Raw genomic sequence first — 26345 nt, 5'->3', positions numbered from 1 at the left:
TCTCACAAGATTCGTTACTGCGGCCACCGTTTCCACCTAAACGACCAGGCCTGTCACACCGTGCTCCCGCTGCTGCTCACCTCCTCCGACCACAACGCGCTGCTCACCCCTCCCTCTGCCCCCAGCAGTTTGGAAGGGGAGCAGCCCCAGTCCTTTCCTCCACCAAAAGGGCTTCCCAGGTACAGAACAGACGAATAATGCAAACAACTAATTCTTTATTTATCAGGCTGAGCGAGAAAATAGACTGCTAATCATTGTGATGCTGTAATGGAACGTTTTGTGATGTGCTCCTCACCCCTCTTCTGCTTTAGGTTATCTGCATAGTCTTATCATGAGATTGGTCAAGACCTCTGCATTGTCAAGTAACAGCAGGGGAGAGCTCCTTGATCCTGGAGGCCGTCTAAGTGTTACTTCCCCCGACCCAGAACTTATCTGCCCTCTTTAGCATGGAAGAACAACTTCCTTTCTTTAACAATAGACAAATGGCCAGACCATCTGTGTTGGGCTCCGCAGAATCTTTGGTACATAACAATGAGGGATTCACACCTTTTATAGGTTCTGGTCAGAGAAGACAGACTTGATTGAAGAATAGTTGTGAATCCCTGATTGTTATGTACCAAGGATTCTGTGGAGCCCAACACAGATGGTCTGGACATTTGTCTATTGTTAAGGAAAGGAAGTTGTTCTTCCATGCTAAAGAGGGCAGATAAGTTCTTGGTCGGGGGAAGTAACACTTAGACGGCCTCCAGGATCAAGGAGCTCTCCCCTGCTGTTACTTGACAATGCAGAGGTCTTGACCAATCTCATGATAAGACTATGCAGATAACCTAAAGCAGAAGAGGGGTGAGGAGCACATGACAAAATTTTCCATTACAGTATACCAATCTGAATATGAAGCATTTTCTTCTGTATCTCGGGATCTTCTTACATAATGAGAGCAACGCCCACAGACGAGCCCATCTCAATCATTGCTGTGTCCTCCAGATCAGAAGTGCAGAGTTTTGTTTACTGCTGCCTTTGCTTCCAGCACGTAGACTAATCAATACTGCTACTCCAGTTGCCTGAAAATGGCAAATGAAAATCCATCCTGCACTCAGAGAAACATTCTGCATGATAAGAAATAGATAGCTTTTTTTGTGCGTCAGATGAAGGCTGTGTCCAGCCAGAGCCTGATGGGTAATTTACTTTGTGTGGAAAATTCACGCATCTTTTAGTCTTTGTATGTGTTTACAAATGCAGCTTTTTTTCAAGAATAATGTAAAAATAAAAAATTTAATTGTATTGACATTTTATTTTGAAAATGTCAGAACTTGTTTACTGCAACGCATCCTGAATGACGATTACAATGATTAAACTTCCTGTCTACTTGAAATATGATTTCACCTTCTACATTTGCACTGACAGGAAGCAGCTTCGTAATGCAGCTACAAGGACTTTCCACGACCCAAACGCCATTTACAGTGAGCTGATTTTGTGGCGAGTGGACCACATCGGACCCCTGTCCTGCACCGGAGGGGTCTCTGAACTGGCCCGCATCAACTCTCTGCACACGTCTGCCTTCAGCAATGTGGCTTGGCTGCCTACACTGGTACCCAGCACAGTACTTGGTAAGTGCTTCATATAAGGCTGAACGATGATGTATAGGAAATATATCATCATCAATGTGTGCAATGCTGATATTGTGAAGGACATCTAGCATTCTGCTAGATGTTATATTCATAGTAGGGATTGCATTATCAATATTTTGTCTAATTTCTAACCTGTTTTTTTTTTATCTTTAAACAGACCAGTTGGTCTGTTCTAGTGTATGAGTTTATTTCTAACATCACTGAAAAACAAGAGTTAAAGAAGCAAAAATATATAAAATAGTAAACAGTAAATAAAATGGCTTCAATGATTTTACATTATTTACTGTGTAACAGCTGAATGTTATGTTTATCGGGAGACGTATAAACTTATTAAATCCAGTAGCTCAACGTGAAATTTAATTTTGTTTGATGTGTCAGTAGCCATTACACTTTTCTTAAACGGTCATTAAACTTATCTCAAAATAGGATTGTTGCAAAGTTAAAAGTTGCATTATTAGATCTGTGTTTAATGAAGAAGAGATCCCAGACATTTCCAGCATAATGCCAACACTTCCAAATCTAGCAATTTTCATAAATAGGCGTATTGCTTAAATGTCTTAGAACAACAGTGTTGTGCTCCTTTCAGCTGAAAGTTTCACTGACTGTTTTTCTCTAGAAACCTGAATTAATCTCAGACGTGTCTCTCTATGCACAACATAGTTTCTCTTTTAAACAGCTCATTGCATCTTTGTTTTCCATGATTACATTTATAAATGCTTGTGTCGTTTTTTTCAGTAACAGCACGACTTGTACTTGGCATAGTACATTCACTGGTTGGAAAAGATCACATTGTTGCATTTGCAACTGTAACAATAATGGGTTTTTTTTCTTCTTCTTGTTATATTAAAACCCAAATTTTTATTTGGCTAAAACATCAGAATTGTGTTTGACAAAAGAGTTAGATGACATCAAGATGATGTGCTTGAACAAAATAATGTCGCATATCCACCAAATATCAAGACATTCTAGACACGCATCATAGCTGCTTACTAGACATAAACATGTTTGTAGCCCCTAATATAATTCCTCTCACTTGAAATATATTTATCAGTACATAATAATGAATTAATTTGATATTATGTCGTATTTAGGTGTTGTTATGAGTCTGTGATTTGGCTATGACATTACTTGAGCTATAAACTGCGTTGTGTCTGCCAGGAACCTACTGTAACAGTGCCAGCGCCTGCTTCGTGGCATCAGACGGTAAAAACCTGCGTCTCTATCAAGCCGTTGTGGACGCCAGAAAACTACTGGATGAGCTGTCGGATCCAGAAACATCTGTGAGTGAACACGTTCATTTCTGCTCATTTGAAATATGTTGTTTCTGTCTTGAATATATGAAACCTATGAGGATATGTCTTCCAGATTTCTTTACTGTAAAGCTAAGGAGTCTGGACTTTTGTTTCTCTCATCTTTCCCGTATTTTTTTTTCTTTTTGTGAAGACTAATACGTGCTCTACATCTTTAAAACCCTCTACACCTAATTCATGCCACGCATGACAATTAGTGGAGTTCACGGCTAATCACCAAATGCTCATGCATATTTCTGTTCAGAAACTGGTGGGTGAAGTGTTCAACATTGTCAGCCAGCAGTCCACAGCCAGACCTGGATGTATCATCGAGTTGGATGTCATTACAAACCAGGTTAGCAGCTCTGCTTTCACACGCAGCTCACATCAGCGTTGCGCAGCAGTTCGTTGAAGTCCTTGTTAACCTTTCTGATCCCGCGTCTCTGTGCGTCCAGTGCGGCTCCAACACCCAGCTGCTTCATGTCTTCCAAGAGGATTTCATTTTAGGTTACAAACCTCAGAACGAATCAGAGGCTTTCACACCAGCCTTCTCGACTGGAGAAGGTAGAGGGAGACTGCAAATTTAACTGGGATGTTTTCTTTCTGTCAATTACGGTCGTTAAATACCCTTTTTTTTGTCTTCTTCTTCTTCTGCGCATGCAGATTACCAACCTGCCCCATTTTCTGAGAAGTTCTTCTTGGTGGTAATAGAGAAAGATCTTAATGGGAACTCTGTGCTGCAGATGTGGCACCTGCACCTCCAATCCGTGCAGGCCTGCGTCGGTAAGTCCAGCTTTGCAGCAAGAGATAGAAATCTGATTTATTTTGGATATTATTAACAATGAAGAATATCATATTGATATATGTAACTCTTTCCAGATGAGCCCAGCCAACCATTTAGTTTCCAGAGCCAGCTCCTGGTTCCCAGTCAGGTCGTGAATGCCGACTCGTCCCCGGAGACCTCTCCAATCAGACCCCTGCCTCGATCTGCTTCTTCAGCCAACTTGCAATCAGCAAGCAAACTTATCCTCAGCTCCAGGCTGGTGTGCAGCAAGCGACTAGACTTACCGCATGGGGTGGAAGTTACCAGGGCAACGCCATCTGCAGGTTGGCCAAAATGAATTGTTATCTTCCTTATATGACGGTTTTATTTTTGCCTTGCTGGCACAAAATGTTTCACTTTTTTTTTTTTTTTTAGCTATACTCAATTAGATTTGAACTTTTTCCATGTCATGGATAATTTGGAAAAGCATGTGTCCAGACATTTGGTTAATTTTGGTATTTAGATGAAACATTTCATAAATCATCTACTCCCTGCTCCTTCTTCCAGGTCACCTGAGCTCCTCCTCCATCTACCCCGTGTGTCTGGCGCCATACCTGATCGTTACCACCTGCTCCGATTCTCACGTGCGCTTCTGGCGCTGCGCTGTAGAGGGCGACGATGGACACGACACAGACAACCGGGTGTACCGCTGGGAACCGTGGATCCTCATGAACGAGGAGGAGGACAACAACAGCGCAGTGTCTGTGTCGGGACGGCCTGTCGCCGTTTCCTGCTCCTACATCGGCCGGCTAGCCGTGGCCTTTAAGCAGCCGCGGCACGGACTGGTAGGATATGAGAATTGATTAATCACGATTGTCTGCAGGACTTCTACTTTTTCTCAGCCAGGATTCAAACAAAGCGTCCTTTTTGTCTTCAGCTGCACAATTCTGTGGAGGACTTCTCCATGCACGTTTCCATCTACGAGTGTGAATCCACTGGAGGCTCTGAATGGGTCTTAGAGCAAACTGTTCACCTTGATGACTTTGTCAGACCTTCTTCAACACTGGATCCGAGAGTCAGCGTGGACTCCAACCTTTTTGTCTACAGCAGGTCAGAATGGAACCATTTACTTTTTATTATTCGATACTTTCTGTATCTTACAGACGTGTTTTGCTGGGGTTTTTTTACCCTTCAGGTCTGATTTGTACATGAGCAGAGACCATAGCTCACCCAACATCAAGCACTTCGTCCACCTGGACTGGCTGTCGAAGGAGGACGGCTCCCACATTCTCACAATTGGGGTGGGCTCCAACATCCTCATGTACGGCCGCATCTCTGGCATGGTCAATGAGCAGACCAGCAGCAAAGAGGGGGTAGCAGTAATCACCCTTCCTCTAGGGGGCAGTATCAAACAGGGCATCCGTTCACGCTGGATCCTGCTTCGCGCCATTGACCTCCTGTCGTCTGTGGACGGGACGCCTTCGCTGCCGGTCTCCCTGTCCTGGGTGAGGGACGGCATCCTGGTGGTGGGTATGGACTGTGAAATGCACGTGTACGCCCAGTGGCACCAGGACAAGAAGCCCGGCGAGGGAGAAGAGGGCAACCTGTCATCCGCAGACATCGCCGGAGGTCAGAGCGTGGTTACCTCCTCCGTCTTCGAAGGGAGAGCCAGGTCCAAGAGCGTGTTTGAAGGAAGCACTGGAGTGGATGAGGCGCTCCGCGCCCCCGCAGGTCTACAGGAGGGTGGACTGTTCGAGGCGGCTCATTCTCTCTCCCCAACTCTGCCGCAGTACCACCCAACTCAGCTGCTGGAACTCATGGACTTGGGAAAGGTCAGACGGGCCAAGGTAGGTACCTTTCCGCTCGAAAATGAATGTTCAGAAATAGCTACTTAAAATCTTAACGCGTACGTCTGAATTTGTTCAGGCCATACTTGCCCATCTGGTGAAGTGCATAGCCGGAGAAGTCGCCGTGGTCAGGGATGTGGAGGCAGGTGAAGGCGGATCCAGGAGGCATCTCTCTCGAACAATCAGCGTGACCGGAAGCACGGCAAAGGACACCATAGTGGCCGGCCGAGACGGAGGGAGGGATTACACGGAGATCAACTCCATCCCTCCACTGCCCCTGTACGCCTTGATGTTGGCCGACCTGGACACCTCATTCAAGGGAGCGGAAGAAAGCGCCAAAACGGCTAAGGTTGTTGACGGTGATGCGGCTCAAAAATCCTCAGAAGACCAGTATGCCGATCTCTTCCAGGTGAGCTATCAGAATTACTGTGTCTTCACTGAAGGTGCATTTTGACCTACAGGTAACTAAAACTGTTTCCTGAATGTTCAAACAGGTGCCAACAGTTACTACTGATGACTTTGTAAACTTTGCTACTGATAAACCAGAGAGAAAGTCTCGAGTCATCAACCTCTCTCAGTATGGGCCCTCTTATTTTGGACCAGAGCATGCTCAGGTAATGCTCACTTTATTGACCTTGCAGTTTCTGTGCAGAATTATTATTTTTTTATTATGTGGCTATATGTAGAGTAAATAATACAGTAATGAAGAGAATTAAGCACATTTTGATGTGTTAATACTTTATTTTGATAATCTCATAATTTAATTACTGTGTGGATTGAAAGCTGGGAGAAACTTGTTCAACAGTTTCCTTCTCTGCACAAAAAGGGGAAAAAATCTATTTTTCAGTTCTCTGTTTCAGTTGTTTTTTTCTTTTTCTTTTTTGTTTGTCTCCAGGTGTTATCCAGCCACCTCATGCACTCGAGCCTCCCGGGACTGACCAGGCTGGAGCAGATGTTTTTGGTGGCCCTGGCCGATACGATTGCTACCACCAGTGCTGAAGTTACGAGCTCCACTGATCAGCAGTACACAGGTTGCTAAAGGCTTTGACTTTACCTGTATCCACTGCTGTTCCTTGTTTTTGTACCTCGACGGTTAACGCATGAGTGAGCATTCTGGCCACAATGTGTTTATTCTACTTTAAATGCTGCTTCAGTTTGATAGTAAAAATTAAAGATCTTATGGTAATTCTCATGCTATCTACCCAACAGCAGCAGGTGTTCTGCTCCTGCATTGATTCTTCTCATTGAGTATTTATATTAATACCAGAGGCGATGTCACACTGTGTGTGTGAGAACAAGCGGTTGCTGTAAAACAAGCTTCTTTTTGAAACGGCGTGATCTGACTTTAAAAACGTAGTTTGGCTGTTATCACCACTAAACACTAAAAACAATCCCAGTGTTTATCCCTCAAAGAATGAAAACTCTTATCTTGACTCTATGCTGGATTTTAGAAATCCAGCATGGGCAGAAACAGACAAAGACTGAAAAGAATAAAAGAAAACCTCTTGTGTTGTGTACTGTAATTTATCTTTGTTGATTTAATTGACATGCTTCCATAGAAAAGAGTTTCAGTTCTAAAAAAGAAAAAAAAAAAAACTGAACCTGGACTGAAAATCTCCAACCTCCCGATTGCTTGGTGCGTCTGTAGCCGTTGACTCCATAAGCTTTTCTAATGTCTGTAAACCTAATATTTCTAACTCTGCCACTGACTGTAGAGCTGTTCAGGCTGAACATAGACACCAGCCTGCATGGTGAAGCAGATGTTTTCTCTTTGAAAACAAACTCAGCCTTTTAAAATGAAACATGACAGAGCTTCTTCTAGCAAAGTAAGATTTTAGTTTTTCAGTAACGATTGACTTTGAGATTGTAAGAAAAGTATTTCTTAAAATTGTTTCCTCCAGGATAGCCCATATTTTCATATTTAGGATTATGCAGCCCACATTTAAGCGATGCAATTTGGCATTGCCTGTGAAACGCCAAATCAATCAATATGTTTTTTGGAGGGTTTTTTTGCCCTGCCTTTTTGTCTAACATCACTGTAGTTATTAACCTTTGTAAGAGATAATACTCTTTAAAAGTTGTTATAAGAGTGTAAGACAAACATGCTTTTATTTGATTGCGTGTTCCAGCGTGTCTTTAATCTCCAACCATCAAATCTTCAATGACCAAATCAGCAAAAAGTGCCTGAACTGTTCCTCCGTACTTTTTCATTATCATCGTCTTTTTTTTCCTCCTTCTTCTTCTTCTTCCTCCTCGATTTTCCCTCTTGTTTATTTAGTCTTTTGAGAGCAAGACATAAGCAGGTTGTTCCAGGGCAGAGGAATCACAGAAGAAGGTTCACGGTCAGGAAACGTATCTCCTTTGACAGGATTACACAAACTGACATATTACAGGAGGGGCTTTTTTTGCATTTTTCTGTAGTAATAAATCTCTTCTGTTTGTTTAGGTGGCGAGGCTCTTGATGAGTGTGGACTGAGGTACCTGCTCGCCATGCGTCTTCATACCTGCCTGCTCACGTCTTTGCCTCCCCTGTATCGCATGCAGCTGCTTCACCAGGGTAAAAAAAATAATAATGATAATAAAACATAGTTTGTTAAATCACCAGTTAAGGCTGTCAGGTGAATCAAATAGGTTTCATTACATTGAGCCGTCTTGATCTACAGCACAAAAAAGTATTTAATAGTGTTATTTATGGATATGTGTTTGTGACCTGTGTGTGTATGGAGTTAATGAAGTTTTACTCATTTAAAAATGAAGAGATGCGCTTCTAGTTACAGTCACGTACACACACACGTTTTCTGTCTCCAATCTGCTGCAGCTTCCACCTGGTACAATCTGTATTACATATTTGGAAAGTCTTTAAATGCAACATTTGTGTACATTAGGAGGAGGTGGCTCAGTGAAATGTAATGTATTTCCTAAGCAGTTATCCTTTATTAGTTATCCTTCCTGTAGAGGGTGTTTCTGACCTTCATGTCAAGCTTGTAATCTGTCTCGCGTTTTTGTCAGACATCATTTTTATTTCTGTACTAATACCCCAGTTATTGCCCCTGTGCAACATTCACATCTTCTGGGAAGCTTAGCTTTTGGTTTTAATTAGCTGACAACTGTATGCATTCTGTGCAATAAACACAAGTTTCACTTTATCTATTAAATCCCTGAAATAAATTGAACCTCTTTGATGATATGTTTTAGCCTCATGTCATTTCAAGGCATTTTGCGAGGCCGCGTCAGGTTCATGTTTCACTTTTATTAAATCCTGTCCAAATTCAATTCAAGCCAATCGTGCCTCTCTCTCCTCTCCATCCCTCCATCCGTCTCCATGCCAGGCCTTTCCACGTGCCACTTTGCCTGGGCCTTCCACTCGGAGGCGGAGGAGGAGCTGCTGAACATGATTCCTGCCATGCAGAGAGGCGACCCACAGTGGTCTGAGCTGAGAGCTGTGGGAGTGGGATGGTGGATACGCAACATCAACACGCTGCGGAAAATGGTGGAGAAGGTACCGATTTAAAAAAAAAAAAAAATCAGCCTGAACACTTTCAGAAAATCTAGAATAAAAGTGTAAAATAACCTGCGATTTTTATTGAGAAAAATGTCTAATTTGCTCAGCACGTCTGAGTATTTGCTGTTGTGAAGTATCAGTTTAAGGTTACAAGTAAACCAAGTAACTGAGCCGTTTTGTGTGACATCAGCTGGGCAAAGCTGCGTTCCAGAGGAACAGCGATCCTTTGGATGCTGCGCTCTTTTACTTGGCCATGAAGAAAAAAGCCGTTCTGTGGGGTCTATTCCGGTAGGATCATGTCACGGGATGCACTGCTGCTCTGTGTATTGTGTGTTTGTTTTCAGTGTATTTTTAAACCTCATTGAGATATTCAACAGTCTCATTTTCATCTCTCAGGTCTCAGCATGATGAGAAAATGACTCAATTCTTCAAAAACAACTTCACTGAGGACCGCTGGCGAAAAGCAGCTCTAAAAAACGCTTTCTCCCTGCTGGGAAAGCAGCGCTTTGAACAGTCTGCTGCTTTTTTCCTATTAGCTGGCTCCCTTAAAGACGCAATAGAGGTGAGGAGAAATAGACACACACACACACACACACACACACACACTTCCTGATTTACACAGATAGATACCCAGGAACAGCTTATTACTTCCGAGTCTTCTCCTGGTCTCTGTTTTCATTTCCCTCACAGTGGCAGTAAAATGAAAGAAATAAAAGTCTATGAAATTTAAATTTCTACATGAAGCATAATAATGATATATGTTGCTGAGAGCAGCCTGGCAGCCTTTTGAGTAAACACTTAACGCTGATAAAATTCATAACAATCTTGTATATTTTTCTTTGGCCTGAGGTTTACAGCCGCACAGTCAAAACATGCAGATAGAAAATGACAAGAAAGCAACTTTGAGCATTATGTGTTTCTAACTCAAGGTAAAGTGAGACAAGAATGACCAAGTTAAAGAAATCTAGAATGGCTACGTGCAAATTACATGTTTAGGTCCATGCTTTGTGAGCACTGTTGGATTTTCACATCAACAAAATAACAGGGTTTCTATATTGTCTGTTATTAGTATGAAAAAATTAGGGAATTTATTTATTTTTTTACATATTACCATGTCTTTAACTGTGGAAAAATCGGAGAACAGTTTGAGTTTCTATACTTTTTCTTATTCTGCAAAGACAAAACGGTGGCATTCCAGCAAAAATAAAAGCATTTTTTTCATCAATTTATGTTAAGATGTTGATCCGTGTTCCTGGTAATGCTAATCATAACGTTGTTTTTGTCCAGTTTGATCACAGTAGTTTATGACTTAAAGACATATTTACAATTAAACATTTAAAACAAAATCCAAAAAGGCTGTTGTCTTTTGGTTTTTGGTCACCACTTCAACTTAACTCTGCATTTATTCAGTTAATTTGTGAAATGAAAGTATCACTCGTCATAAATTACAGGATCTAATCCAGAATGTGTTGGGAACATTTGTAAGAACCCTCAAACTTTTAGCTCTATTAGCTGTTGCTCTATAATCACTCAGAATAGCTGAGTATTATGAGTTCAACCGTTTAAAAATGTGTCATTTTACCCTTCATATGAAGTTTAGTTGTGCTGCACTGTAGACTGAACGCTCCTTCATGACGTGCAGGTGTTGATGGAGAAGATGGAGGATCTCCAGTTAGCCATGATAGTAGCGCGGCTGTACGAAGCCGACTTTGAGAATTCGTCCACCTGCCAGGGCCTCCTATACGAGAAGGTTCTGGGCTGCAACCGGGACGGGAGCGCCTATCACTGCTCCAGGCTGCATCCAGACCCGTTCCTTCGCAGCATAGCCTATTGGATTATGAAAGATTACACCCGAGCCCTGGACACACTCTTGGAGAGAAACCCAAAAGAAGAGGAGAATCCAGGTAAGCAGAAAACCTGGGAACAAAACGAGCCTTACTTCCTTTCGTCATGATTTTTGTTGTATGCAATCCTTATTCTTCATCTCCTTCTCTTCCCTCCTGTGCGTCAGATGTGATGGTGAAGTCTTGCAACCCTGTGGTGTTTAGTTTCTATAACTACTTGAGGACACATCCTCTGATCATCCGTCGGCACTTTGCGAATCCAGAAGGCACGGTGACCAACGTGGGCCTCACCGCTGAGAAAAGCGGTGCAGATGAGATCAACCTTATAGAGCGCAAACTGTTTTTCACCACTGCCAATGCACACTTTAAAGTAAGCTCGGTTCTGAAATGGTTACTGTCCAGTAGACGTCTGGTATCTCTGATGCGTCGTAATTATGTGATGTTGATCTGTTTACCGTGTTTGTTTCGTGCTGTAGGTGGGCTGCCCGGTTTTGGCTCTGGAAGTGCTCTCCAAGATTCCCAAAGTAAGCCGGAAATCTGGCTCCTCGTCTCCCAGCAAAGCTCCGTCGAAGGCAAACGTGAATACGAGCCAGCCGTTAGAAAATGGCACCCAGGGCGGTTTGGACTGGGGTTCCTCTGCAGCGCCGGCTCCTGCCTGGGGAGCCAACGACGGCGTCGGCGGGCTGGACTGGAGCCAGCCCGTTGTCAAGGTGGAGGAAGACGAGCTGCAGCTCGTCTGGGGCGATGACAGGGAAGACGATGAGGATGAGGATGAAGATGGCTTAACCATGAAGAAACCAGAGATTGAGGACAAAGGCTCAAAGAACGATGGTCCCAAACTGCAAAGAGAAGACTCACAGGTATACACATCTATTAAAAACTGCTCCAGTCACAGATGAAATCTATTTATTTTTGTTTCCACTTTGCTTTAATATTCATATTTTTCTTTTCATAATCCGTTTGAACAAACTGCTGTATATACAACAATCATACACATAAAACAAACGTCTTGAGTTGGGAGCAGCAATCCCCCCAAAAAGTCAATCTTTATTTTCTTTTACTCAATCCAAATGTCCTGTGTTCTTTGTCGCTGTTCTGTAAAATGTCCATTGTGTCCTCTTTTCCTTGTGTTGGTCTTCCTGTCATCTTTTCCATCATTTTCAATTTCTACTACAGTTTGTATCTGTTGCGTTATAGTAAGGGATCTTTTTACCGGCTACCAGCTGTATTTAAACCTGGTGAACACTCATGTACTGTATCACAGTTAATATGTTTGTATTTAACTTGCAAACAGTTAATAGCCAGATTTGTTCTTTATGACACTAAAAGCAGCCCAAGTACTTTGAGTGAAAATCATGGCTTAGAGGATTATTATTAGAAGATGATGTTATATTTCATACTTTATAGGACTGCTTTTTTTTATATAGTTTTTAAAACCTCTAAACACTCAGTTTTCCTGTTTTTTAGGGTGAGTCCGAAGTGGATGTGATTGCAGAGCAGCTGAAGTTTCGTGCGTGTTTGAAGATCCTGATGACCGAGCTGCGGACGCTGGCCACGGGTTTCGAGGTAGATGGAGGGAAGCTCCGCTTTCAGCTCTACAGCTGGCTGGAGAAGGAGATTGCAGCAATGCACAAGATCTGCAACTACAAGGTAAACTCCAAGAAAACAAACTCAGCTGGGGAGAAAAGGAAAGCTTTGCCCGTCTTTTCTGATTTAGTAATTCTCTGCACGTATTGGTTAAAACACACAGGTGGAGGGAAAAGAGGAAGGCCCAGAGTTCGAGAGGGACCGTACGGCGTCTGTGGACATTTCAGACGAGGCGCTGGACAACATGGAGGCCGGGGCTTACGAGCGTCACCAGATGGAGCGACGTCGCCTTCAAGCCAAGCAGCAGCACTCTGAGAGGCGTAAAGCCTGGCTGAGGAAGAACCAGGCCCTGCTGAGGGTCTTCCTGTCCTACTGCAGCCTTCACGGAGCCAAAGGAGGAGGGGTCACCTCCGTCCGTATGGAGCTTCTCTTCCTTCTGCAGGAGAGCCAGCAGGTGCGCGCCACGCTGCCATTCACAATCTTTTATTGGCCTGCTTGAATGTTTGGCACGGTTTCAAACGCCTCGTCTGTGTCTGGGTAGGAGACCACGGTGAAGCAGCTGCAGTCCCCGCTGCCTCTGCCTACAACCCTGCCCCTGCTGTCTGCGTGCATCGCCCCCACCAAGACGGTCATAGCCAATCCCGTTCTCCACCTGAGCAACCACATCCACGACATCCTCTACACCATCACAATGATGGAGGCTCCGCCACATCCGGATGTCATCGACGATCGGGTCAGGACTCGAAACGGGAATTTTTACATTTGAAACTTGTGGGGATTGAGGAAATTATGATTTCGTGACCACTCGGAGCACTTCTTGTTAAAAATATGCTAACTTACAGAAACTCTGTGTCGTAACTAAGGTGATTTTTCTTTTTATCTACTCCTTAAAGCAATGAAAACTGGAGCAGTGGATTTTTTTCTCTTCATCTCTATTCATATTTTATGGCAGAAGTTTGAGAGCAGCTTGGAAAACATTTGGCACCATCAGTACCAAATGTCACTGATGCTTAAGACAGAGAACAAGTTGCAAGCTTCTTGTCAATTCATGTGTGCTTGAGTTTGAATGCAGCCCGATGTTCTGCCAAAAACATTTCTTTCTAAGGAAAATGCTGCTGGAGTTGAAGTGTGCAGCTTTTCCTTGTATTTGTTGTTCATTTCCATGATATAACAACTATTCTTTCATCCTCAGGTAAATGCTCTTCACACGCTAGCAGCGTCTCTTTCTGCTTGTGTCTACCAAGCCCTATGTGACAGTCACAGTTACAGGTAACCCCAGGTCCATCAGTCAGCGAGAGACTTGACTCCTGCATGGTGAAAATAAACACTTTTCTCTGCTTTTGTCCTCTCAGCAGTCAAACAGAAGCCAACCAGTTCACTGGGATGGTGTACCAGGGGCTGCTGCTAAGTGAAAGGAAGCGGCTTCGCACGGAAAGCATTGAAGAACATGTTACTCCAAACTCTGCTCCTGCGCAGTGGCCTGGTAACCAGACACTCTTCTTGGGGTTTTCCACATTTGGGGGATGGATCAAAAACTCCATCCCCCAGCTACATTACTGCAATTATTTCTGTAAACATCTGCCTGCTTTAGATTTGTTATAAGAGCTTATGGCGAAAGAGCAGACAGAACAATGAGCTTGATTTAAGTTGCAAAATGTACTGAAGAAATAAATAAATGAATAAATGGACATCGTAAATTCAGACAAAATTATACCAATGACAGAAACCATTCCCCCGAAACATCAACATTTCAAAAGATGCCAAAAACACCACAAACATTAATGAATGGGTCAAGGGCGGTTTAGCTGAATTGAAACATTAACTGAAAATAATCAGTTGTCCTATTTCAGGACCTTGAATAGTTTTATCACAAACTTCTCAAAAAAAAAAAAAAAAAATTTCACCAACAGTAAAATTAACAATCCTCGACAAAGCTGCTGAATTTTGAAGCTCCCAATCAGGTTTTTGTTGAGTTTTGGGATGTGAAAGCCAGACAGGTTCACTCCAGCCAAGTACAGCCAGCACTTTTATAACAGCGGCTGGATGAATGAACAGGCCTACAGGCTTGGTGGAAGTTGGTTAAATACCTGCAGTTACTTTGCTCATCTTTTTCCCCTGGTGTTGTGACCCCCCTGTAGAGCTCTGGCGCCCCACACTTCGAAAAGCCCAAAAAAGATGACAGAGGCTATAATAATTTTCCAGAATCCTCACTGGATGTGGAAGTAGCATATATGAAAGCATCAAAGGGTTGACTTGGAGGAAATGTGAACAGCAGAGGGAGGTGTTTGTGTGTGTGTGTGCGTGCGTGCATTTGTGTGTGTGTGTGTGTGTGCAGGGGGCGGGGGAAGCAAAGCAGACAATCTGTGTTTATGCAGAGAGGCAGATGGTGTTCTATAATAGGAGCTCCATGGCCTTCAGGAAAGAAATAGAAAGACAGAGACTTATCACTCCATCATGCAAATGTTTCATAAAAGAGCTCTTCATTGTGTCTGTTTTTTTTGTTGTTGTTGTTTTCTATGACTTTGCAAATAATTTTGGGGAAAGAAAAAAAGCACCGTGTCCCCCCCACCCCTCGCTGCAGGTGTGTCGTCCCTGATCTCCTTGTTGACGTCTGCGAGGGAGGAGGACCAGCCGAGGCTCAGCGTTCTGCTGTGCGAGGCGGTCGTGGCCGTTTATCTTTCGCTGCTTATCCACGGCCTGGGCACTCACAACAGCAACGAACTCTTCCGCCTGGCCGCGCATCCCCTCAACAACCGCATGTGGGCGGCCGTCTTCGGAGGAGGAGCAAAAGTCATTATTAAGCCAAAGAGGCCTGAACTTCCACCAGGTAAAAAAAGAAAAGAAAAGAAAAGAAAATGCAGTTTTGTATTCACACTCACACGGTCCTCACATCGTCCTCATCCCCCTTTGCCCTCCTCTGGGTATTCACATCCCAGCTAACTCTGATCGCATCTTGCGCGTCCGTGGCGACCGCTCCATCCTTCTGGAGTCTGTCTCCATCATTTTTTTTATTCACCTACCCCTGACCTGATGATGTTCCAAAGATGCTGCTGCTGCTGCTGCCACTGGTGTGTAGTGTCTTGTGTGAGTGTGCCCTCTGCCCTGTGTCCCAGTGCCAGCTGAGTTTGAGGCAGCCAGTCCAGAGGAATCTCAGGAGACAGGAAGACCTGAGCAGAGCCACCTCTCCCCAAACCCCTCTCCCATCCCCACTGAAACCCAGCACCCCAATCGACCCCCTCCTCCTGTTTCAAGGGGAGAGGGGCTGGGCACTGTGGCCCCAGCAACTAAGGCCAGCTGTGAGTAACGAGGCTGGTAGATTGCAGTGCTGGTTTGCAGGATTGCGGTGCATGGTAACTGTACAGGTTTGCGTTGTTGCCGATGCTTGACTGACTCTCCTGCCTCTCTCTCTCTCTCATGAAGCTCCCTGCTGAATGCCCTTCAAGAACATTAGAACTGATTAGTGCTATGAAGACATTTGTGCTCATTGTTATGATAAGCAGCAACCATGTGAGGGTGTGAGTGGATTTGTGTGCGTACGCAGCATCGCATGTTCATGTCGTAATGTCTCCTGTGCTCATTTTTGTTGTCACTAAACAGCTGCCCTTAGCCAGGAGTGCTCAGTGGCCAAGGCTGAGCCGGCCTCTCAGACTAGATCTGAATCTGAGACTAAACCAGGTACACTCGGAGAGGGTTTAAGAACAATGTGTTATCTAGAGTACTAGAAGTATGTCTGCTATTTTTATAGCCGTGTTTCATTCTGAATGTTCTGTGCCTCGTAGCTTTTTCACATCTTGACACATTACAACTACACGCCTGGTTGGGTTTTGAGGTTTTATGTCGTAGACCAGCACAAAAGAGTGCATGACTGAGCAGAAACTCGAAGAGGGATTTTATGAAATCTGTAAGCGATACAAACAGGTTTAAATAAACAGAAGTAGTTGAAGGATATGACTACATTTTACACTCTGAATGGCATTTTTAACTGAAGTAGTTAGATGTGGAAGAGCGCAGAGATTTTGCCACAATTTTTCCGGAAATTATGGGATGTTTCATTCATTTCAATGGCGGCTGAGATTATCACAAAAGCTGAATATTAATATTTCCACGTACAGTGGAAGATGTCAAACTAAAAGACACAATGTCCTGAATGAGCGAAATACGGCAGAAATTGAATAAATAATAGATTTAATGTGTGGCTCTTTTGCCATGACTAAGTGTTTCTATCTGCATATAACCTAATGCAGTACCTGCGCTGCTAGAAATCCAGGTTTACGGGCAGAATTGAACACCGTTCATTAATAGTATTTCACTCTCCAGCTGTTTTTGTGTGGAGAGAAGATTGGAGCTGGCATTTGGACGGCGCATCTCTGTCACGTCCGATGCAGCTCTCAGCCGCGGCCGGGAGGCTTTCAAAGAGCTTGTTTGGAGCTCAGACGATCGTAAATGTCAGACCGCTGAAACAGATCTCTTGTTGAAACTCTGCCCTTTTGAGGTTCGCTGCAGTCTCACCTCCATGCTGCAGAAACACAGCCATGCAGAAGCAACATTTATTTTTAGCTCCTTATTGACATCCTTAACACTTTTTTTAATAAAATAGACAATTACGTCTGTCTCACTTGAGTGCTGTGGATTGAAGGCAATCCTTTGTTTATGACTTCTCGGCACATGTGTCATCTGTGTTTGATGTCTTTTTGTGTGTTTTTAAGTATCACTTCCTGTTAATTTATTTTCCTTTATTTTAAGTTATGTAATAGACTGTGTGGTATCTGTGTGTCTAACTGCACTGTCTACTCTGGTTTGTGTGTTGTCTTGTTTTGTCTGGTGCAATGCCAGAGATAGTCACCCAGGATGATGGTGCAGGTTTGTGCATACCCTACAGTGTCTTGCCCTGTGTCTCCATCCTAAATGTGTTTGTCTTCATGTGTCACCCTCTCCCAAATGCCTGAGTTTTCATTTGGGTGGTAAAAGAGACAAAGCCAGTGCTGGTATTTCTGGTATGACTAAGGTTGTTGTTTGCAGTTTTAACTCCAAGTCCATGTGGCTTAGGCCCCTGATAGAGTGTGGATGCAGTGTTCCTCCTCCTGATCTGCTTTTCACCTGCTTCTGGAATGAAAATGAGGCTGAGTCTAAGCTCATCCTCATTCTTCTCGCAGCCTCCCCGACAGCTTTCCTTTTCTGAGGTCAGTCGTAAATATCTTAAGCTCCTTGTCGCTCCTTCACATGCCAGCGGCCCCCCCTCAGCCGCCTGCGGAGGACGTGGACCGATACAGGCGCAGATTCAACATGAGGATGCTGGTTCCTGGACGCCCCGTGAAGGAGACGCCCGCCACCCCGCCTCCTGTGCCTGCAGAGAGGCCCACCTACAGAGAGAAGTTCATTCCCCCCGAGCTGAGCATGTGGGACTACTTCGTAGCGAAAGTAAGACATTAACCTGACAAGCGGTTTGTGTGACGCACAGCCTCCGCGTTACATAAAACGGGCATTTTTTTTTTCTCTCCGCTTACCTTCCTCTCTTCCTCTCAGCCTTTCCTCCCGCTCTCAGAGAGCAATGCTTTGTATGATTCAGACGAAAGTGGCGCTGAGGATGACGACGATGATGACGATGCCTTCCTCTCAGACACACAGATGACAGAGCATTCGGACTCCAGCTCCTACAGGTTGGCTCCATCTTTTCCTGCTTAGATATAACTTTCTTTTTTGAGCCGGTGTTTCAGGTTGAAGTCTTACCGTTTTGTTTTTTTTCTCAGCTGGGCTTTGATCCGTTTGGTTATGGTCAAACTGGCTCATCACAACGTCAAGAACTTTATCCCTCTCACTGGACTTGACTTCACAGGTACTCTGCTTAAATCTAATGTGGACCCACACATGCAGCATATCAGTGCACTTCTGACTGTATTTAAGCACACCATTTCTCTTTGTTTGCTGTGATCTCAGATCTACCAGTCACTTCCCCTCTCAGCAACGCAGTGTTGAAGACTTTGGAGAACTGGGAACAGCTTTTACTGGAGCGGATGAACAAGTTTGAAGGTCCGCCTCCCAATTACATCAACACCTACCCCACTGACCTGAGCTCGGGATCTGGACCCGCCATACTGCGACACAAGGCCATGCTGGAGCCGGACAACACGCCCTTCAAGTTAGTGCATTCAATGTCATTTTTATTTCAAGACTCTAATTTCACAAGCATTTGTATTCAGACCCCTTTACTCTGACGCACTTACATACAATTTGGGGACAATTGCCTACAGTTTGTATATGTATACTTATGACTGGATGCTGTGAGCTCTTGAAAATCAAAGCCAGATGTTTTTTTTGTTTACACACAATTATGGGGGGGCGGGAAATACTATTCTGGCAGGTATTTTACGAATTGCTGGAAAAATCAAATTTTAATTTTAAAAAGTTAACTGGATCTTTTTTTGCCCTATTATTGTTTCCAGGAATAAGAGCCATCAGTCCTTCCCAGTTCGACGTCTTTGGCATTTCCTGGTCAAACAGGAAGTTCTCCAGGAGGCTTTGATTCGTTACATCTTTACCAAGAAAAGGAAGCAGAGTGAGGTCAGCGGAAGATTCATAAAGAAAATCCTAGTTCAGTTTTCCCTGATTAGCTGACTAAAAACAACATATCTACTTATTAAATGGTTCTTTATTTGATCTGGCCCGTTGGATCAATTTTATTCCATATTTTGTCTGTAATTAAGAACATCCTCCAACATGATTATTTTGTTGGTTTGAAGAGATCCTTCAGATTTTTCCAGTGATGGTTTTATTTATGTGTTATGAAGAGTCTTATCTGCGATGAATAACTTTCTTAATGTTCTCACTTTAATTTAACACAAAAGTTTTTCATGTGGTTGAAAATCAGAGCAGGACTAAAGCAAAGTCAGATCTCAGCTTGTTTTCTTTCTTTCCTTCTTTGTTTATTATTATTATTATTATTATTATTATTATTATTATTTGCATGGGGACACATGCTAAGTATAAACAATTACAGAACACTAACATTTATAGCCTTAGCAAAGTTGTAATACACATCACCAGATAGACCTATAATAACACAAAACGCTATAAGACAATAAAACCAATGTAGCAAGATAAAATATACACAGCATAAATCCTAGAATTAACTTGAAGTAGACAACCATGAAACGAGAAGAAGTCATGGAAGCATCATGGGCTTGCTGGTAACCATGACTACAAAGCTGGTTTTCTTTAAGAAAGTCTTAAAACGTTCCAGTCTGGAATCGGTGTCAAGTCCACATATTAAAACATTACAAAACATTTCCATTTTAATAAATATCATAGAGGCACAGGCAAAAACTGTTTTATAAAACTTTAAAATGGTTTTACTTTTGGATTAAAAATGTCGTGGCGATCTAATGACAGTTATGTACTGCAGGTAAGACATTGACTACTCATAAGTACATGATAAAACCCCACTTTGAAAATTTTGAACTATTCCTTTAAGGAAAGGGCAAAATATCCGTGTTTGATGACGTTGCTTTTTTAACCTTCTCATTTTATCTCGCAAACCAGTTGAATTTTTTTAGACGAACAGACCAAGAATCACAACATTAGATTACAATAACCATTGTAGTGTGAGGATTAATTAGGCTTATTTAAACGAAGCAGGTACCATTTTGTTTGGCCAAAGGAAGAAAGCCATTGAGTCTTTATTATGATTTTGCCACATGTTAGTACAGTTTTCCTCCAGTATGAACAAACAATCTACAAAGAGCTCATGCAATTTTGCATTGAAAGCTTCCTGCTTTGATGTCTTTTGAGACCTTTTAGTGAGATTATTTGGACCAGTGAGGAATCGTCCATCAGACAGAGTGCAGGCCTGACCGTCCACCATAACGCTGTCGGACAGAGGAAGTTGCCCACTGAGCTTTTTCTCTCTATTTATGTTTTTTCTTAGTTTCATTATCTTTGCTTTGACTTCTCATCTTTAATCAGGCACAAGACAGATCACTGCCTTCTGTGATGTCTGGATTTGTTTGGAAGAAAGTAATCACTTGTACCCCCTCCGACCCTCCCCCCCCCAAAAAAAAGGAAAAGAAAAAAGCTTTTATATCTATGAGACAAGTTCCAGACGATTCATGTGCTTAGTCTTGTGTTATTACAAGTGAGATATCAGGCAGCAGCTACAACATTCAGATTCACTGTTCATCCATTCTAATGACGAGGACTTTATTAAAATAGACAAATTTAGTTATTTCTATTTTTTTAACAAGATTACAATGACATTCTGTGAGTCCTCTTCATTTTCATTTCATGTTTTTTTTATTTTGTTTTTTTTCTGTTTGTGCATGTGTTTTGTGTTGTGCCATGTTGGTTTGTTTCGTGTCTATATTGCCTCTGTGTGTTGTGTAGTCTTTAGAGAACCATGTGGACCGTATAAACCCAAACTGCATAGCTGGAGCTAGCAGTCCCTATAAGGTAGTATCATTTACTGTCCCAGCCCGGGCCCTTTTGTCTCTGAGCAGCACTGCAAAGCCAAGCTTGAAGGAGAAAATGTTTAAAAATAAAAAAATAATAAAATAAAAAGTCTGCTGCACCAGCTGCATAAGGTTTTGGTTTTGCGGTTTGTGGCGTCACCAAACTGGGTGAAGTTCTGGTTTTCTCCTCTCCAGCTTGGCCTAATAGTGACCGCTCTGGCTTTTTGATTTTATTTTTATTTTTCCATAAAATCTCCTCCTGGCTCTTAGGCTTAGATCTGATGTTTGATCCTTTCCTCTCACTGGGACATCCATTCACATTTCTCCTCACAACCAAATCCTAAAAATAACACGTCTCCCTTCGTGTCTCACTCCTTTTTTTCCTGCCTAACTGGACTGATTCTGCTGGACTTAAAGCAAGCAAGCGATGGCACACTCAGTAGATCGACTAACTTGCATGCTCACTGTCAGGGCTACGGGAGGCTTTTGTAGCTGTGCAGAGTGTCATTTACAGCAGCAACTCATATCTGCAGTCTAAATATTTTATACTTACATTGAAGCCATGCGTCTACCATGCAGTGGTGCATCTCCATAAACTAAAGTGATATCAGAAAGTTAAATTTTAATTTTTTTTGGTAATTCAGTTTTGAAAAAGTGGAACCTTTTTACAGATTGCCTGCTCATAGAGTGATATATATTTGTTTCTACTAATTTTAACATAAAAAGAAATGTAAAATTCAATTTCTTAGAACAAAATAGTTTTTAATGCAAGAAGGTGTTAGCCTACTGAAACAAATGGGCAGTTTCAGCACCAAAATTAAGGCTAGTGGTGGAAACTTCCTTGTCGCAGGAGGTTATATCCATTTCATAGCCGGCTACAATCTGATTAATGATAGGCCGACACCGGTAACTTAGCAACCAGCACCGATAACTGAGCAGACGATACTCACAAGCAAGGAGGAGGCTACTCACTTGCGTTAGCTTTGGAGAGGCTGCTAGCATGTAGCCTCTGCATGCTAGCAGCCTCTCCTAACATGCAGAGGCTACATGCTAGCAGCCTCTCCTAACATGCAGAGGTTGGTCACCCACTGCATTTCCTGCTTCCTCTGCCGGCCACTCTGATTTCCAAATGAAATACAACATCCATCCTCCAGTCCTTTCTCGCCTCAGTTTAGCTAAGTTGTTTTGACATCATTTCTGGCTCAAGACCGGGTTAGCACAACCAGTATAACAGCTGTTGCTAAAGGTAACATAGGTCGTGACATTTCTGTGTAAAAAAATCTATTTTTATTAGTTTTATGCAATAAAATATACAGAGAGGAATACGTTGTTGATTATATGAGCATTAACAACCATGGAGATGAACAGAAATAGATGGTTCAAACATATCACTCTGAGTAATGAATCTGTTTCATTTCTTAAAATTGAATTACTGAAATAAATAAACCTTCTGATATGATTCTAATTTAATAAGATGCATCTGTAATACTCTTATTATGGCCTTTCTCTTTTATTTGAATGAAACTTCAGGGTGCGGGAATCTTTTCTGAAGCAACTCTAAGTCGAATGCCCCAAGTCGACATTTTAAATTTACAGTCCTTTCCTGCTTCACTAATTTTACCGGGAAATGAATTTAATCTTCTTTTCAAAGAGCAAATCTCTCTGTCTTTTACTGACTAGCTTCAGATCCCTGAGCTGCAGCTCTGATGTCTCCTCAGCTTTGGTTTTTCTTTTGCTGTTCAGGTAGAGGCAGATCTGGGCTATCCTGGAGGAAAGGCCAAAATCATTCACAAGGAGTCTGACATAATTATGGCGTTTGCCATTAACTGGGTAAGTGTTTTCACATTTTGGAAATATGTATGTTTTTTTGCCAGCATGCAAGAAGTGAATTGACATTTGTCAGAAAATGTCCTTGAATTTAACAAATTTGTGTTATTTTCAGTAAAGTTAGAAGCAGTTCCTCTCTGTTAATCATTGCCCTTCCTCCTCCTCCTCTTCCTCCCTGCTTCCTTCTTTTCTCAGGCTAACTCCAATGAGATCGTGTTGGCGTCCACCCACGACGTCCAGGAGGTGGACGTCTCCACTCTAGTGGCCGTCCAGCCCTACACCTGGATAGGAGACGACTTTGATAAGGAATCCCGAAGGTCAGAGTCGCATCAGATGAAAGAATAATTTTTTGTTGTTGTTGTTGTTGTTGTTGTTTCCTTGTAGCACAAAAAAAAACAAAAAAAAAAAAAACAACTAAATCTGCACAATGTGTCTCTGTTTTGCTTTACAGCTCTGACGACTTGGACCCCCGCTCCTCTCACACAAATATCGCCCAGGCAAGCTCTGTGTCCTTTGCGCCGCCGCCGATGCCGGTCTCTGCATCCATGCCGTGGCTCGGTAGCGGTCAGACCAGCATGGGGGCCAGCGTGGTACGAGCTACTTTGTTGTAAAATTTTGCACCAGGCAGTGATGAGTTTGTAGTTCCTAGCCTCTAACAGCAGGGGGAAACCCGGTTCTTTTCCCAACTCTGCTGATGGGTGAAACTCTATGAAGTGACTCTACTTAGCCTTTTTTTTTTTTTTTGGTCTGGTGGTCTACATGCGTTAAAACTTGCTCGTATTCACTAACAGCAGAAGGAACGTAAAACGTCAGATTCAGTCTTTAGCTCCAAGTCTCCGCTCATCCGCAGACAAAGTCTATGTTTTTAAACCTTATCGACATCGAGCCAAACAAAGCCGCGCCGACTAAACACCTGACCTGCTGCTGAGTCTATGAGCGCTGATACAGAGGAGAGGGCAGCTCCGCGCGGCAGAGATCGCTTGCTTATAAACTCAGATAGCTCTTGCAGCCGTCTGCCCAAGGTGCAGATTTGCGTCAGAGTACCTTACAGCCAGAGACCTCGGCGTCCCAGCCAGGCTGATAAATGTTCGGTGCGATACAGTGAAGAGGATGGGGCAGGCGGTGATCCTCTGCTCTGCTTCTGTCGTTTTCTACACATCCGAATCCTCGTGCCCCGCTGCGCTGAATTGTGGAGTTTTTTTTTTCTGCAATAAAAACGGGATCATTTTATAATGTTCCTGGTATTTGCTTTTGAATCTTTAGCAGGTGAAAAATGAGTTAAAAAGTGGAATTTTTCTAGAAATTTGTGATTGTTTTTCTAAATTATTGTTTATTTACTTATTGGGACAAATGTACTGACGTGTGTAGAATATTTGACCCATCCAAGATCAATTTTATGGAAAATAGATTCGAGGAAACGTGTTGGTTCAATATTGGGGCAACATTCAGCTTATATATGATGCATTCAGCTAAATTTGATGGGTTAGGGTCTTTCTGAGATGAACAGAAAGAAAAGACTAAAGGAAACAGAAACGTTTACTCCACTTTTAGGGAGTATATCACATTTTGCCGCTGTGTGGTGTTTTGTTTTTTTTAACAAAGTTTCTAAATGACAAGAGAAATGCTTCACAGCAACATTAAAAGACACAAAGCACCAGGATTTTCTTTTTAACGCCTCATGTGTTTGGATGACATTTTAATTTTCTTGCTAAGAATCTTAAAAAGTTGCCAGATGAACGAAAGCCTGTCTCACAGCATCACCTCAGTGCTTCACTGTAGGCACAGCGTTCTTTATTGCAGGCATTATTTTTGCTCATCCGTAGCTTCAAAGCGCTCTTGTTTTGATTCCTCGCTCCACAGAGCAGAGTGGGGCTCGTTTAGTGCGTTGCGTCCCTTACTGTGGAAACTGAAACCTCAGTGGCTGCAGCCACCAGGTGCTGTAACAGTTTTTGAGCACCTGCCTCCTCGGGAATCTGGTTTCAGCCTTTACTTCCTCTTTTGGCCATGCAAACACTTATGCAATGCTAAATCCTTTTTGTTTCTAATTTGCAGAGGGGGTTGAATAATTTCAGATTTATCTGAAATTGTACAGTTTTAAAGTGAGTGGTTTACCAAGCTGATATAAATTAACTGTTTATAAATGTACATAAACTCTATTAAACCTCTATTTTCTAATTTTACCAATCTGGATTGCTGAACATTTTAGAAGACTTTATCAATATTAACTTTATTTTTTTTCCAGATTATGAAAAGAAATCTGAATAACGTGAAGAGGATGACATCGCACCCTGTTTATCAGTATTGTAAGTGACTCCGCTTCGCTGGTTTCAACAGTTAGTTGTGATGAATTTTCCTCTGACATGTCGGCGTTGTGCCTCAGACATGACGGGGGCTCAGGACGGCAGTGTGAGGATGTTCGAATGGAACAGGCCGCAGCAGCTCATCTGCTTTAGACAAGCAGGCAACGCTCGTATCACCCGGCTCTATTTTAACACCCAAGGCAATAAGGTACACACATACACACACACACACACACACACACAGAGAAAGAGGGAGAATATTGGCTGTGTTTTGTCTGCTCACTGGGTTGTTCTGATTTTTCTGAAATCCTGCTGCAGTGCGGAGTTGCTGACGGAGAGGGATTCCTCAGTCTCTGGCAGGTCAACCAGACGTCCTCCAACCCCAAACCGTACCTGGTGAGGTCGACTCACATCAAACTGTTGGCAACAAAAACAAACGCTTCCAAGTAAATCCTGAAATCACTGTTCTTCATTTTTGTTCTTTCGTTGCTGTCAGAGTTGGCAGTGTCACTCCAAGACCTGCGGCGATTTTGCGTTCATCACGTCCTCCAGCCTGATCGCGACAGCCGGACAGTCCAACGACAACAGGCAAGCGTCCGCGCCGAGAAACTAAATCCAAGACGTTTTGTTTTTAAAAGTCAGGTTGATTATTATGTTAATATTTGCAGAAATGTTTGCTTGTGGGACACTCTGATTTCACCTGGCAATACCATAGTCCACGGTAAGAAACCTGATGTTTAAAAACATAAAAGCCACAGGTATTAATCCACCATAACAAGCTGCTCTGTGATGCACCCTTCATATTTCTTCCCCGCCCCCCTCAGCGTTCCCCTGCCATGAGAACGGGGCCACTGTTCTCGAGTACGCTCAGAAACAGCAGCTGCTCATCACTGGAGGCAGGAAAGGCTTTGTGTGTGTGTTTGACATCCGCCAGAGACAGCTGCTGCACACTTTCCAGGCCCATGACTCGGCCATCAAGGCGCTCGCTCTGGATCCCTTTGAGGACTTCTTCGTCACCGGCTCTGCAGAGGGAAACATAAAGGTAACCAGTTTTTATTGGATTTTTTTTTTTTAAAGTCTGATTGACATATTTCTTATGGTAACTTAAATAAATACGAAGTAGTAGTTATGACTTAAGTAAAAAGAAAAAAGAAAGAAAATGGACCACATTCCACAGCCTGTAAGTCTTTGGACACTCCCCTTTTGGTCTCTATCTGGTTTCTGTTTGTAGAAACAAAAATGAAGCAAAAAGTAAAAGCCCGAGAAGTGAACTGTGCTACGCATAGCACTACGTGGAACTACAGATCAAAATCACAA

At 42.9% G+C, this 26345-nt stretch overlaps 1 protein-coding gene across 1 annotated transcript in view; it reads left to right on the top strand.

The window, feature by feature from the left end:
• dmxl2 (Dmx-like 2) overlaps positions 1–26345 on the top strand; it is a 42721-nt gene that overhangs the window by 15810 nt on the left and 566 nt on the right. Inside the window, exons 13-52 of the mRNA XM_007560204.2 lie at positions 1–179; positions 1405–1607; positions 2787–2908; positions 3183–3272; positions 3373–3481; positions 3581–3700; positions 3797–4024; positions 4248–4525; positions 4618–4790; positions 4876–5527; positions 5607–5936; positions 6022–6141; positions 6423–6558; positions 7974–8084; positions 8857–9026; positions 9220–9317; positions 9426–9591; positions 10672–10933; positions 11041–11243; positions 11350–11733; positions 12341–12523; positions 12624–12914; positions 13002–13193; positions 13653–13729; positions 13813–13943; positions 15042–15287; positions 17688–17878; positions 17984–18117; positions 18208–18293; positions 18395–18596; positions 18901–19018; positions 22645–22731; positions 22924–23045; positions 23180–23318; positions 24971–25031; positions 25109–25236; positions 25347–25424; positions 25525–25616; positions 25697–25749; positions 25853–26070. Coding sequence (XP_007560266.1) covers positions 1–179; positions 1405–1607; positions 2787–2908; positions 3183–3272; positions 3373–3481; positions 3581–3700; positions 3797–4024; positions 4248–4525; positions 4618–4790; positions 4876–5527; positions 5607–5936; positions 6022–6141; positions 6423–6558; positions 7974–8084; positions 8857–9026; positions 9220–9317; positions 9426–9591; positions 10672–10933; positions 11041–11243; positions 11350–11733; positions 12341–12523; positions 12624–12914; positions 13002–13193; positions 13653–13729; positions 13813–13943; positions 15042–15287; positions 17688–17878; positions 17984–18117; positions 18208–18293; positions 18395–18596; positions 18901–19018; positions 22645–22731; positions 22924–23045; positions 23180–23318; positions 24971–25031; positions 25109–25236; positions 25347–25424; positions 25525–25616; positions 25697–25749; positions 25853–26070 — 6963 coding nt within the window. The remainder of the gene's footprint in view (positions 180–1404; positions 1608–2786; positions 2909–3182; positions 3273–3372; positions 3482–3580; positions 3701–3796; positions 4025–4247; positions 4526–4617; positions 4791–4875; positions 5528–5606; positions 5937–6021; positions 6142–6422; positions 6559–7973; positions 8085–8856; positions 9027–9219; positions 9318–9425; positions 9592–10671; positions 10934–11040; positions 11244–11349; positions 11734–12340; positions 12524–12623; positions 12915–13001; positions 13194–13652; positions 13730–13812; positions 13944–15041; positions 15288–17687; positions 17879–17983; positions 18118–18207; positions 18294–18394; positions 18597–18900; positions 19019–22644; positions 22732–22923; positions 23046–23179; positions 23319–24970; positions 25032–25108; positions 25237–25346; positions 25425–25524; positions 25617–25696; positions 25750–25852; positions 26071–26345) is intronic.

This window comes from Poecilia formosa, unplaced genomic scaffold (genome assembly GCF_000485575.1).
Source record: "Poecilia formosa unplaced genomic scaffold, Poecilia_formosa-5.1.2 Scaffold113, whole genome shotgun sequence".
NCBI lineage: Eukaryota > Metazoa > Chordata > Actinopteri > Cyprinodontiformes > Poeciliidae > Poecilia > Poecilia formosa.
The sequence above is the reverse complement of the archived record's forward strand: the minus strand, read 5'-3'. Positions and strand labels throughout refer to the sequence as shown.